The sequence below is a fragment of the Schistocerca nitens genome, chromosome 11 (assembly GCF_023898315.1).
Source record: "Schistocerca nitens isolate TAMUIC-IGC-003100 chromosome 11, iqSchNite1.1, whole genome shotgun sequence".
Lineage (NCBI taxonomy): Eukaryota > Metazoa > Arthropoda > Insecta > Orthoptera > Acrididae > Schistocerca > Schistocerca nitens.
The window spans coordinates 136,315,400-136,328,137 of record NC_064624.1 but is presented as its reverse complement, the minus strand read 5'-3'; the positions used below and the strand labels follow the sequence as shown (position 1 = coordinate 136,328,137).

At 46.1% G+C, this 12,738-nt stretch overlaps 1 protein-coding gene across 1 annotated transcript in view; it reads left to right on the top strand.

Annotated features, from left to right (window-relative positions):
* The first annotated feature begins 702 nt into the window (after nucleotides 1-702).
* Nucleotides 703-12,738, top strand: part of LOC126213467 (skin secretory protein xP2-like) — a 276,687-nt gene continuing 264,651 nt past the window's right edge. Inside the window, exon 1 of the mRNA XM_049941246.1 lies at nucleotides 703-794. Within this exon, the coding sequence (XP_049797203.1) occupies nucleotides 757-794 (38 nt within the window). The 5' untranslated portion in view covers nucleotides 703-756. The remainder of the gene's footprint in view (nucleotides 795-12,738) is intronic.

Sequence of the window (12,738 nt, the reverse complement as noted above, 5' to 3'; positions counted from 1 at the left end):
CGGAGCACATTTCAAGCAGCGATACGCGTGGTTGATGGCGTGGAATGGCACAACGATTGACCTGGTGGAACAAGAAATGTGATTCATTCCACAGGTTTCACTTTTGTAGCGATCCACGGTGAGAACGCAGTGATTCAGTGCCCACTGTAATCCGAACTGACGATGTGTGTGGTTCAGGAGGGTAATACATCTCGATCCCTGAGCTTACTCTATCCTTGATGTTGCCTATCTTGCGCATGGACTACTCAGTTTGTATATTTTGCTAATTTTTTTTTTCATAGTTCCACACAACTTCTTGCTGTTTCCTCGATTGATCTGTGTTCAGTTTTTCAAGGCCTATCCACTGTGCCAACTTATAACTAAATCTGAGGGGGGGGGGGTGCGATGGGGAGGTTCCCTCGTGAGATTTACCCAGAATATGTTGACATTCCATTTCGTTGAGTGTAATGGGATAGGGCGGTCCGTGCAACCGGAGACTACACGACACGAGAAAGGCGAGAGTGCGGCGAGGAACAGGGCGTTGCGCAGCTCGCGACGTACCACGGTGGGCGCTATGAAGACGGGGGCGGCCGCGCCATTGTGGGGGCCGGTTCCGGCCCGACGGCTGCGGGCGGCGGTCTCTGGTTTCCCGCGCACGCAGCGAGGCGTGCCGGGCGCCACCAGCCGCTGCTCCTCGCAGGCCCCGGCTTCGCGTCCACTCCGCACCAGACGCCACGGCGACCGCACCGCACCAGAGACGCACACGTCGACGTCGACATGCTGGCCTGCTCGCGTTCGCTGCGCCGGAGGCAGAGGTACGACCCGACGCGCGCGCGCCCAGCGCCGGCTAGCGGCGCGTCGTAGACAGCGGCCCACACAGCCAGCCCGTCAAATGGGGCCGCCGGCCGCCGCTCGCACCTGCGATGCGATGCGCCAACAGGGACACTCTGAGGGACCCCCGTAAACGACCAGACGTGTCTGACAGATCGCTCTTAGGCCGGTATTACACTATCAAATTTCTTTGTCAAAGATTTGATCAAAGATGTGGACAAGTATTCCGTCAATTATATTTGACAAAGATCTTTGACGTACCGCTAGAAGGGGTATTACACTGTCATCATATTTTTCGTCAATGTTCAAGATGGCTGACAACAACTTGTTATTAACCACAGCAGTTGCACGTACCGCAATTGCATTGTGTGCACATGCGGAAAAGAAGTGGGGGAAAAAAAGGAACCATACATACGAGGTTGACAGTCTTAAATTCCTGGGATTACAACTTGATAATAAATTCAGTTGGGAGGAGCACAGAACTGCAGAAGCGCCTTAACAAATATGTATTTGCAATTCGAGTGTTAGCAGACATAGGCGACATAAAAATGAAAAAGCTTGCATACTTTGCCTACTTTCATTCCATAATGTCATATGGTATAATATTTTGGGGTAACTCTCAAGTCAAACAAAAGTTTTCAGAGTCCAAAAGCGTGTAATACGTATTATTCGTGGAGTAAATTCACGGACGTCCTGCAGAAACCTCTTCAAAGAACTGGGTATACTAACTACTGCCTCTCAGTATATTGACTCCTTAATGGAATTTGTCCTAAATAATATATCTCTTTTTCCAACAAATAACTCAGTTCATAAATACAATACCAGGAACAAAAATGATCTGCACAAGAGCACTTACTTTAGTTCAAAAAGGGGTCCACTACTCAGGAACACTCATCTTCAATAATTTGCCAGCAAACATAAAAAATTTAGTTGCAAATAAAGATCAGTTTAAAATGAGCCTGAAAGACTTACTAGTGGCCAACTCTTTCTACTCCATTGTCGATATTTTTAATAGAAACAAATGATGTATTGTATATATTCACACTATTAGTATTGTTATTTCAGCTTAAAAAAAATTGACGTGTTGGACATCCACGAGGATCTCCTCAGCACGGATCTATGGAACGAAAAACTAATCTAATCTGGGTGAAGCCGTCGTTTTTACGACGACACGATAAAAGCATTCAACAAAACTTTTCACGTGAGCTTGTAGTGGAGGGCAAGTCGCAATTCAGTTACTTAAGAATGGATGAGTATACATTTCTGTGTGTGCTCAATGAAGTGTATCCTCATATCACAAAGCACAATTCTCACTTAAGAACTGCTACATCTTCAGAAGACAGGCTCACTGTAACACTCCGATTCCTTGCTACAGGAGAGGGGTAGGTTAGCTTAGGTTAAGTCAGATTTAGAATCTTCATAATCTATTTTTGTGTTCAGCGTGCCTCTCGTTGTAAAGCGCCTCATCAGCTTCATACATCTCTATTAATTTTGTGGTTGTCGGCACACACCAATTGAATTTACCGGCAGTGTTTATAAAAACACTACAGACGACAGAACGCTGCAGCGATGCTAGCGCTCCATGTGGTAACATGTCACATTGCAGTGAACAGAAGCAAGCGACTTCTCTGATCAAATCTACAGCGAGGCCCTAGATTTGATCAAATATTTGACGACATTTGACAAAGTTACCTATTACACCATCAAATTTCTTTGACAAACATATTGGACAAAGAAATTTGACAATGAAATTTGATAGTGTAATACCGGCCTAGCTAGTCACAGATTTGCCAAACAAGCCCGTACACGTTCAAACAGTGTTTGTCAGTTTAACCTCAGTTTGAAGCACACGCTGTTCGTGTTCGTGTGTATTTTGAGAGAAGTGAGAACGGCCATAAATGCATACAAAGTAACATTGCCATTGACTTTGGCACAGTGTATAAAGAAGAAGAAAGAAACAAGACTCAGCACCAGGGAATGGTTAAAAATGGGAAATGTACCCATGGAAATATTCGAAAGAAATATTACTCTCAGAACCCTATGATTTCGTCAACTTTCTTCGAGTTGACGATCCAAGTTTTTAAAACTTACAAAGTCCCTCTTAAAAGACCAAACTTGCCTGTCAAGTTCGTTCTTATTTAGCCACGTATGTGTCAAACAAGCACATGCACGTACTGACAAGCCTTGTCAGTCTAACCTTTACTTGTGCAGCATACAATTTTCGTGTATGCTGTATTTTGGCTACAAATGCAGATAAGGCATTTCCACCATTGCCTCTGGCATTGTGTTTACAGAAGAACAAAACAAGATGCTGGTCCAGGGAATGCTTTAAAATGAGAAATATACAACTGACAGTCTGTCAATGGAGATGTTTCACTCAGAACATGGCGATTACATCAACTTTCTGCGCGTGGACAGTGAAACGATTAATTTGTGTAGCGTTGAAAAAGAAGACCCAACTACGTGAAAATGTGTCATCTCTACTTGGTCCTCAAATGATACTCCATTAAAATACCAGAACATGGGAATTTGTAGCCCACGACGAAACGTCGACACAAACAACGTGCGCCATCTTGTCAAACTTTCTGTCAACCAAAATTTCTCGCAAATACGTCAAACACAACCTGTTCTTGACAAACACGTCAAATGTTTGGCAACCACAATTAAGTTTGACAAAATGTTTGAACCTTTATGGAGGCCTCGAGCCGCTAATGAGATAATTGCGTATGCGTGGTTATCAGCCGCAACTTATTTCGGTTTCTTTTATTTGATTCCACTACGCTTGTATGTTACTGTGTGTGTAACATATTGGTTTTGTTTGTAGCCTCCTCCTGCGATATTTATGGCTGGGAAAGATGTGGTGCCTCTACCATTTTGGCAATTAACTGTGCTTTTTTATCTTTATGTTTCATCGAAGTTTTCATAGCAGTAGGAACTCACAGTACAGTGAGACAAATCATAAAAAAACAATTTGTCAGTAAACATATGCGGCGAAACGTCGACACAAGCAACGTCCGCCATCTTGTCAAACCTTCTCTCAACCAAAATTTCTCGCAAACACGACTTGTGCTTGACAAACACGACTAACTGCACCGTACACGGTTAAATGTTTGGCAACCATAGTTAAGTTTGACAATGTTTGAACGTTTACGGGGGCCTTAATGCCCAATTGACACAACCGGATGCTTGGTGGGCCAAGCTCAGATGATCGCCACATGTGTCCAAGAGCAACAGTTTTAGGTACGGTGTATCAAAATTTGTAGCTGTATCTGACGTGCATGAAACTGTGCTGGCAACAGAAGTAGAAACGCCGCCGTAAACATGGGTCCGAAAACGAGCCGCTAATGAGTTAATTGCGCATGCGAGGTTATGAGCCCGCATCTCGTGGTCGTGCGGTAGCGTTCTCGCTTCCCACGCCCGGGTTCCCGGGTTCGATTCCCGGCGGGGTCAGGGATTTTCTCTGCCTCGTGATGGCTGGGTGTTGTGTGCTGTCCTTAGGTTAGTTAGGTTTAAGTAGTTCTAAGTTCTAGGGGACTTATGACCACAGCAATTGAGTCCCATAGTGCTCAGAGCCATTTGAACCATTTTTTGAGGTTATGAGCCGCAACTTCAATACCAGGCAGTTGTCCTACCTAAGTTCATCACAAGAATAAATCTGATGTACACATACACGAATGCGATGATTGGTCAGAAGCCGTAACACACGTACACTGGTGTTGTTACGCTCTTGGAAGTAGGTCCTACTTGTGTATTAGATACCTTATTACACTACTATGTTTTTGTAAATGAAACTTTTAAGATATTCAAATGTACGACAGCCATCAATTTTTTTTCTTAATCACGCTTTAGCTGTGTAGTTATATTTCAGAAATCGAGTACTGTAACACTGTCTATACTATTGTGCTCTGATTGTTGTGCTCTTAATATGTACTGTGCAAATCGCTGAGGCTGTTTCCTGCTCCGTAGTGAGACACGCATGTGGAGGTCGCTGAAAAAGTGTCGAGAAACAACTCATTCCTAGTGTTTTTCACAACTTTTCAGAAAAAATCACCTTTGAACTTTTCTGAGGGACTGTATTTACGAAAGGTAAGAAAATTTTGAATAGCTGATGCAGAGAATTAATCTCTTTATCGAGGGTTCCAATATCGCTTTGGTTGTTCTCTTTTCCGTAAAATTAGGAATACCTACATCTACCAAATGTGAAATTCATCAAATATATGCTAAATAAGACATATCTAACCATTATTTTAATTGTAATTGCACGTCTTCTTGTTCCTAATAACATAGTGCACGCAAAATTTCAGCTTTCGTTGCAAATATGGACTACGTGCAGCATTTTGTAACACTTATGTCGTCTCACAGGATCCAGACTGATAATCGTGGTAGCAACATGGAGAACAATCATTTTCACAGCATTGAGCATACCATTCAAATGCACCATTTTTACGGTTGCCACCGTACCACAGCAACGTGAACCCAACACAGCTGATCTGGAACCAAGTTCATGGATCTCTCGCGAGAAATACACTCCTGGAAATTGAAATAAGAACACCGAGAATTCATTGTCCCAGGAAGGGGAAACTTTATTGACACATTCCTGGGGTCAGATACATCACATGATCACACTGACAGAACCACAGGCACATAGACACAGGCAACAGAGCATGCACAATGTCGGCACTAGTACAGTGTATATCCACCTTTCGCAGCAATGCAGGCTGCTATTCTCCCATGGAGACGATCGTAGAGATGCTGGATGTAGTCCTATGGAACGGCTTGCCATGCCATTTCCACCTGGCGCCTCAGTTGGACCAGCGTTCGTGCTGGACGTGCAGACCGCGTGAGACGACGCTTCATCCAGTCCCAAACATGCTCAATGGGGGACAGATCCGGAGATCTTGCTGGCCAGGGTAGTTGACTTACACCTTCTAGAACACGTTGGGTGGCACGGGATACATGCGGACGTGCATTGTCCTGTTGGAACAGCAAGTTCCCTTGCCGGTCTAGGAATGGTAGAACGATGGGTTCGATGACGGTTTGGATGTACCGTGCACTATTCAGTGTCCCCTCGACGATCACCAGTGGTGTACGGCCAGTGTAGGAGATCGCTCCCCACACCGTGATGCCGGGTGTTGGCTCTGTGTGCCTCGGTCGTATGCAGTCCTGATTGTGGCGCTCACCTGCACGGCGCCAAACACGCATACGACCATCATTGGCACCAAGGCAGAAGCGACTTACATCGCTGAAGACACGTCTCCATTCGTCCCTCCATTCACGCCTGTCGCGACACCACTGGAGGCGGGCTGCACGATGTTGGGGCGTGAGCGGAAGACGGCCCAACGGTGTGCGGGACCGTAGCCCAGCTTCGTGGAGACGGTTGCGAAAGGTCCTCGCCGATACCCCAGGAGCAACAGTGTCCCTAATTTGCTGGGAAGTGGCGGTGCGGTCCCCTACGGCACTGCGTAGGATCCTACGGTCTTGGCGTGCATCCGTGCGTCGCTGCGGTCCGGTCCCAGGTCGACGGGCACGTGCACCTTCCGCCGACCACTGGCGACAACATCGATGTACTGTGGAGACCTCACGCCCCAAGTGTTGAGCAATTCGGCGGTACGTCCACCCGGCCTCCCGCATGCCCACTATACGCCCTCGCTCAAAGTCCGTCAACTGCACATACGGTTCACGTCCACGCTGTCGCGGCATGCTACCAGTGTTAAAGACTGCGATGGAGCTCCGTATGCCACGGCAAACTGGCTGACACTGACGGCGGCGGTGCACAAATGCTGCGCAGCTAGCGCCATTCGACGGCCAACACCGCGGTTCCTGGTGTGTCCGCTGTGCCGTGCGTGTGATCATTGCTTGTACAGCCCTCTCGCAGTGTCCGGAGCAAGTATGGTGGGTCTGACACACCGGTGTCAATGTGTTCTTTTTTCCATTTCCAGGAGTGTAACAAGGCATTTAAACTGCCGGACGTACTGGAACTAACGCACAAAGCTTCTGTTGTTAAATGACTCGTTACCAGTGCAGCAGATGACAGTTCCGAAACTGAAATGTATCTCTCGAACTCGCATATGGAAGGAATTGAGATGTTACCAGACGACTGACTATGTTAATACCTTCAGTGGCTTCAATATTTAAGTTCGTGGTGAAATCCCTGCAGTATGCTTTTGTCTCACACAGCTCGTTCAAAAATGGCTCTGAGCACTATGGGACTTAACTTCTGAGGTCATCAGTCCCCTAGAACTTAGAACTACTTAAACCTAACTAACCTGCCCGAGGCAGGATTCGAACCTGCGACCGTAGCGGTCGCGCGGTTCCAGACTGTAGCGCCTAGAACCGCTCGGCCACTCCGGCCGGCTCACACAGCTCGGTCACTGTGTGTAAGTTAGGAATTTTCATCACTGTTGCTTTTAATTAAAATACTACGTTAGATAAGAACGAGAGCATGTTATGCTTTCTGTCAGGTCCTCTGAGAAGCGTGCGGTAGTACTAGAATTTTGCCGAATATTATTTCATTCTTTTTAAAGATGAAACGGCATTCGAAGCTACATTGTATCTTTGCTCTTCTCTTTTTACGTCTTAATTCCAACTGCTGACAACACTTCAGGTTAGATGGGACAGCTGGCAGGCCAGTGCTGTTCAATTTAAATAGACTGTGTGATCAAAAGTATCCGGACACCCCCAAAAAGATACGTTTTTCATATTAGATGCATTGTGCTGCCACCTACTGCCAGGTACTCCATACCAGCGACCCCAGTAGTCATTGGACATCGTGAGAGACCAGAATGGGGCGCTCCGCGGGGCTCACAGACTACGAATGTGGTCAGGTGGTTGGGTGGTTGGGCGTCTGTACGTGAGATTTCCTCACTCCTAAACATCCCTAGGTCCATTTTTTCCGATGTGATAGTGAAGTGGAAACGTGAAGGGACACGTGCAGCACAAAAGCGTACAGGCCGACCTCGTCTGTTGACTGACAGAGACCGCCGACAGTTGAAGAGGGTCGTTATGTGTAATAGGCAGTCATCTATCTAGACCTTCGCACGGGAATTCCAAGCTGCAACAGGATCCACTGCTATGACAGTTAGGCGGGAGGTGAGAAAACTTGGATTTCATGGTCGAGCGGCTGCTCATAAGCCACACATCACGCCGGTAAATGCCAAACGACGCCTCGCTCGGTGTAAGGAGCGTAAATGTTGAACGAATAAACAGTGGAAAAACGTTGTGTGGAGTGACGAATCACGGTATACAATGTGGCAATCCGATCGTAGGGTGTGGGTATGGCGAATGCCCGGTGAACATCATCTACCAGCGTGTGTAGTGCCAACAGTACAATTCGGAGGCTGTGGTGTTATGGTGTGGTCGTGTTTCTCATGGAGGGGGCTTGCACCCATTGTTGTTTTGCGTGGCACTATGACAGCACAGTCCTTCACTGATGTTTCAAGCACCTTCTAGCTTACCACTGTTGAAGAGCAATTCGGGGATGGCGATTGCAACTTTCAACACGATCGAACACCTGTGCATAATGCAGAGTGGTTACACTACAATAACATCCCTGTAATGGACTGACCTTTGGGATGTTTTGGAACGCCGACTTCGTGCCAGGCCTCACCGACCGACATCGATACCTCTCCTCAGTGCAGCACTCCGTGAAGAATGGGCTGCCATTCCCCAAGAAACCTTCCAGCACCTGATTGAACGTATGCTTGCGAGAGTGGAAGCTGTCATCAAGGCTAAGGGTGGGCCAACACCGTATTGAATTCCAGCATTACCGATGGAGGGCGCCACGAGCTTGTAAGTCATTTTCAGCTAGGTGTCCGGATACTTTTGATCACATAGTGTAGTTCGGTAAAGCTGTTGCTCCGTGTTATCGCTCAGCCGATGAGCGCGTGACGCACAGCATAAAACGGTCCTCATGATCGTACTTGATTGTACTGGCCACAGCTTTGCTTTCACTCCACCTGAAACGAAATTGAATGAGATTCCAGCAAACGTGGAAGAGTACGTGGTGTAACGTTTGCATCTGACTTATTCTTATGATGAACATAGTATAGTACAAATGTATCTGAAACGTGAACTTTTCTATCATATTTGCCTCAAAATTTACCCCTGACCAGTTTTAGAAAGAAATAGGATCCGTTGTACTTCTTGAAGATTGTATCAATGCTAAAATTGTTGCTGAAAAAATACTTGGAAGATATAGGTTTTGTGGTAACTACTACTTTCTTTCATGTCGCGTTTCCATTTATACATCATCAGATTAACATTAAGAGCAACAATAATACATAGTGCGTCATAGTAGCTAACTGATCGTAAGGCCGAACAGGAAATAAATCAAAGTGCAATGTGAATATACAGCAAGGCTAAGATGAATACGGCATAGGCAGGTATGGAATCATCTATCTTATGCATAAGACAATGCGAAACTGAATCGTTATGGCGATTGTCGCCGTTCAGGAAGACAACTAGGCCGCCACGTGTCAGTACTGCTGAGCATTAATGGTTCAAATGGCTCATAGCACTATGGGACTTAACTTCTGAGGTCATCAGTCCCCTAGAACTGTAAGATGGCAAGAACTATGCCCCTTACATGAAGTCATTAAAGATCATCGAAGTCACGTTGAGCGAACAGTAGGGCTGAACAAAAATGACTGACAAGGCGCAATGCATCTTGTAGAGGGTATAGTTTGTGCGTATTGGAATAATTAATGTCGGGTGATGGTTTTAAAGCAATTCACACGACATGAAAACTGTGTGGAAACGCGTCGGTTTACTGGAGGTTAGTTTATCCCATGTAAGTATTCGGAGTTGACTGTGGCCGGCTGGTGAGCGGCGAAGGGAAGCGACAATAGGCAGCTTAGGGCGGCTCAAGCTCTGAGAAAGCGGTAACGGGGTGCGGCCTCCAGCTGCCTTAAGATGAGTGACAGTGAGTGGGTGGTTGATCCCATGCTGGTGTACCGGGAAGCAGACGGGGAACTTGTACGCCTGTTGATAAATGTCCGTCGTCCCGTTTTCAGTGAAACATGAGAGTAAGCCACGCAAAGCTATGGTGGAGCGGTCAACAGAGGCCAAAATATGCATGTTCGTGACTATAGCAACTTCACGCTGAATTCACGGTCCGCAGAGTCTGAAGTAAATCAGGTGAAGAGCGACAGAATGAAATACGCCAGCCTCCGATGGGAACGTAGGACCGAGGAATTTGAAGTACTCTCCTGGGAGTCAGAATGCCAGAAAAATTGGTGTTTTGTGCAGACGCTAACCTTGATGGGTGGCCTGGGAGGAGCTAAATAGCAGAAGTTGAGAGGAAGGGAAATTTTGTGGGAATTCGTTCACTTCCCAGAGCAGGCATTGGTCGGCGCTGGGAAGCGACGCATAATTAACGCGACTGGCGTAAGTGGTTTTGCTGGAGGGGAAACCGATGCGAATAGCGGACTGGCAGAAGTCTCAGTAGAGGTCTTCTGTTTCCAGCTTGCCTAGAGTGCGGACGTGGCGTTCTTTACTCAGCTTGCCTGGGAAAGAGTGAGCATCTCTGCAGTTTACGACCTAGCAAAGGGAACGATTGAGCTTGGAGATAGCAAGTTTTGGTTCAGCTGTGTACTAAGCAAGATAGCTAGGAGTGAATAGATGAGCACAGCCTTGCAGCACCACGAGGTCGGCCGACGTCCACACAACGACGCCGCTCCGCCACGCTGAATTCGGTGATATTGCGCCCCCTCTGGCTTGAATTAGGCCACATTAATTTGTTGGATCACGTCGGCAAAGTTTCCAAGTTTCCACGAGGATTTCATGGGCCGTGTATTGTAGAATTCTTCTTGCACTTCGCATTACGCCTGGGTCAGTCGATAGGAATTACTTTTGATTTATCGCGCTTTACTCCACGTAAACGCAATTTATTACCACTGCCTGATAGGAGAGTCATGTAATGTGATGATGGAAGGTCAGGAGTTAAAATAAATTTGTGCTAATCGACTGCATCTGTTTTCAATCAAGTAGTTGAAATTCCAAGTCATTTTCTTAATTAATTTTATGTTCAACACTTGCATCTGGTGTTCAATAGCTGAATATAACATCAATGTGCACTCCTTTTTAATGAAAAGTGATCGATTCTGAATCAATTAATGTCAACACTGCCACCGCAGTTCAATCAGGAGTCAGAGGGCCTTATTACTTTCTTTGCTTTATCTGATATTGTGGCAGTTTTGCACTCTCTGTTGAACTTTTAGTCAATTAGCTGGGGTGAACACACGCCAAAACCAGATAAGTGACGGGTGGGGTGTTACAGAACTACTTAAACCTAAGTAACCTAAGGACATCACACACATCCATGCCCGAGGCAGGAGTCGAACCTGCGACCGTCGCAGCAGCACGGTTCGGACTGAAGCGCCTATAACCGCTCGGCCACAGCGGCCGGCGCTGAGCGTTAATGTTTAAGACTTAAAGACAGTTGTTGTAATGAGATGAAGAAATCGAAGAAACCATCTGGAGGTCGTGTATGATTACAAAAAAAAGTAAATCAAAAACCATAAAACAACGACTGTATTTAACTGAAAGTCAGATCTCATGTTGCAGGGGAATGGAACCAACAGGGGATCGCGATGTAAAAGTGGGAGGGGCCAGTTCATGGGTCGCCACGATGAATAAGCTTTCTACTACAAAACACTTACAGTTAAAATTGCGTACATTGACTACCTGTACATAACATCAGGCACAGGAAATAACGTGCACAGATAGTAAGTGCCGATCCACGGCTTGGTTCCTCCCGCCTTTACCTGGCGATCCTCTGTTGGCATCCCTCCCCTGTAACATGAGATTCGCTATTGAGTCTTATACAGTCGTTATTTTATGACGTTTGATGTGATTTACATCTGTTTTGTAATTATACACGACCTCTCGATCGTATCTTCCTCACTTTCATGGCATTGTAATATTGTATTTACGAGGGGCGTTTGAAAAGTCCGTGCACAGTCGGAGAGATTCGAGTGCGCACGGAGGCTTTCCGGCAGTCGTTCTTCCCGCGAACCATAGGCGACTGAAACAGGAAATTGAGGTAATGACAGTGGCACTTAAAGTGCCCTCCGCCACATTCCGTGTGTAGCTTGCGTAGTATAAATGTAGATGTAGATGTAGAGATGACACCACCATCATTCGAGATGCCCACGGCACTAGCAATCTCACGCACCTTAACTCTTCAGTCATCCATCAACACATCATGGATTTTATCAATGATTTCTGGAGTCGTAACCTCCACACGTCGTCCAGAACGTTCAGCATCACCTGTGCCCATATGGCCACTCCGACAAATTTTGAAACCACTTGTGAACTGTTCTAATCGAAAGTGAAGAGTCACCGTAATGTTTATCAAGCTTCTCTTTAGTCTCCTGAGGCGTTTTGCCTTTCATGAAGTAATGTTTAATCACCACACGAAATTCTTTTTCGTCCATTTTTGACAATCACTCGACTTCCTTGATTCACATAAATGACCAGCGCGTATCGAGGTGACGTTTAGTTAGTAGCTTCTTTGGAAAGAACGCACACCAAGTTTCAGCCATATTGGTCTATTTCTTTGTGTTTGGCATTCGTGTGAATCAAGGAAGTCGAGTGATTCTCAAAAAACGGACGAAAACGAACTTCGTGTGGTGATTAAACATTACTTTATCAAAGGCAAAACGCCTCAGGAGACTGAACACAAGCTTGATAAACATTACGGTGACTCTGACAGTTTATAAGTGGTTTCAAAATTTTCGGAGTGGCCATATGGGCACAAGTGATGCTGAACGTTCTGGGCGCCCTGTGGAGGTTACAACTCCAGAAATCATTAATGGTTCAAAATGGTTCAAATGGCTCTGAGCACTATGGGACTCAACTGCTGAGGTCATTAGTCCCCTAGAACTTAGAACTAGTTAAACCTACCTAACCTAAGGACATCACACACAT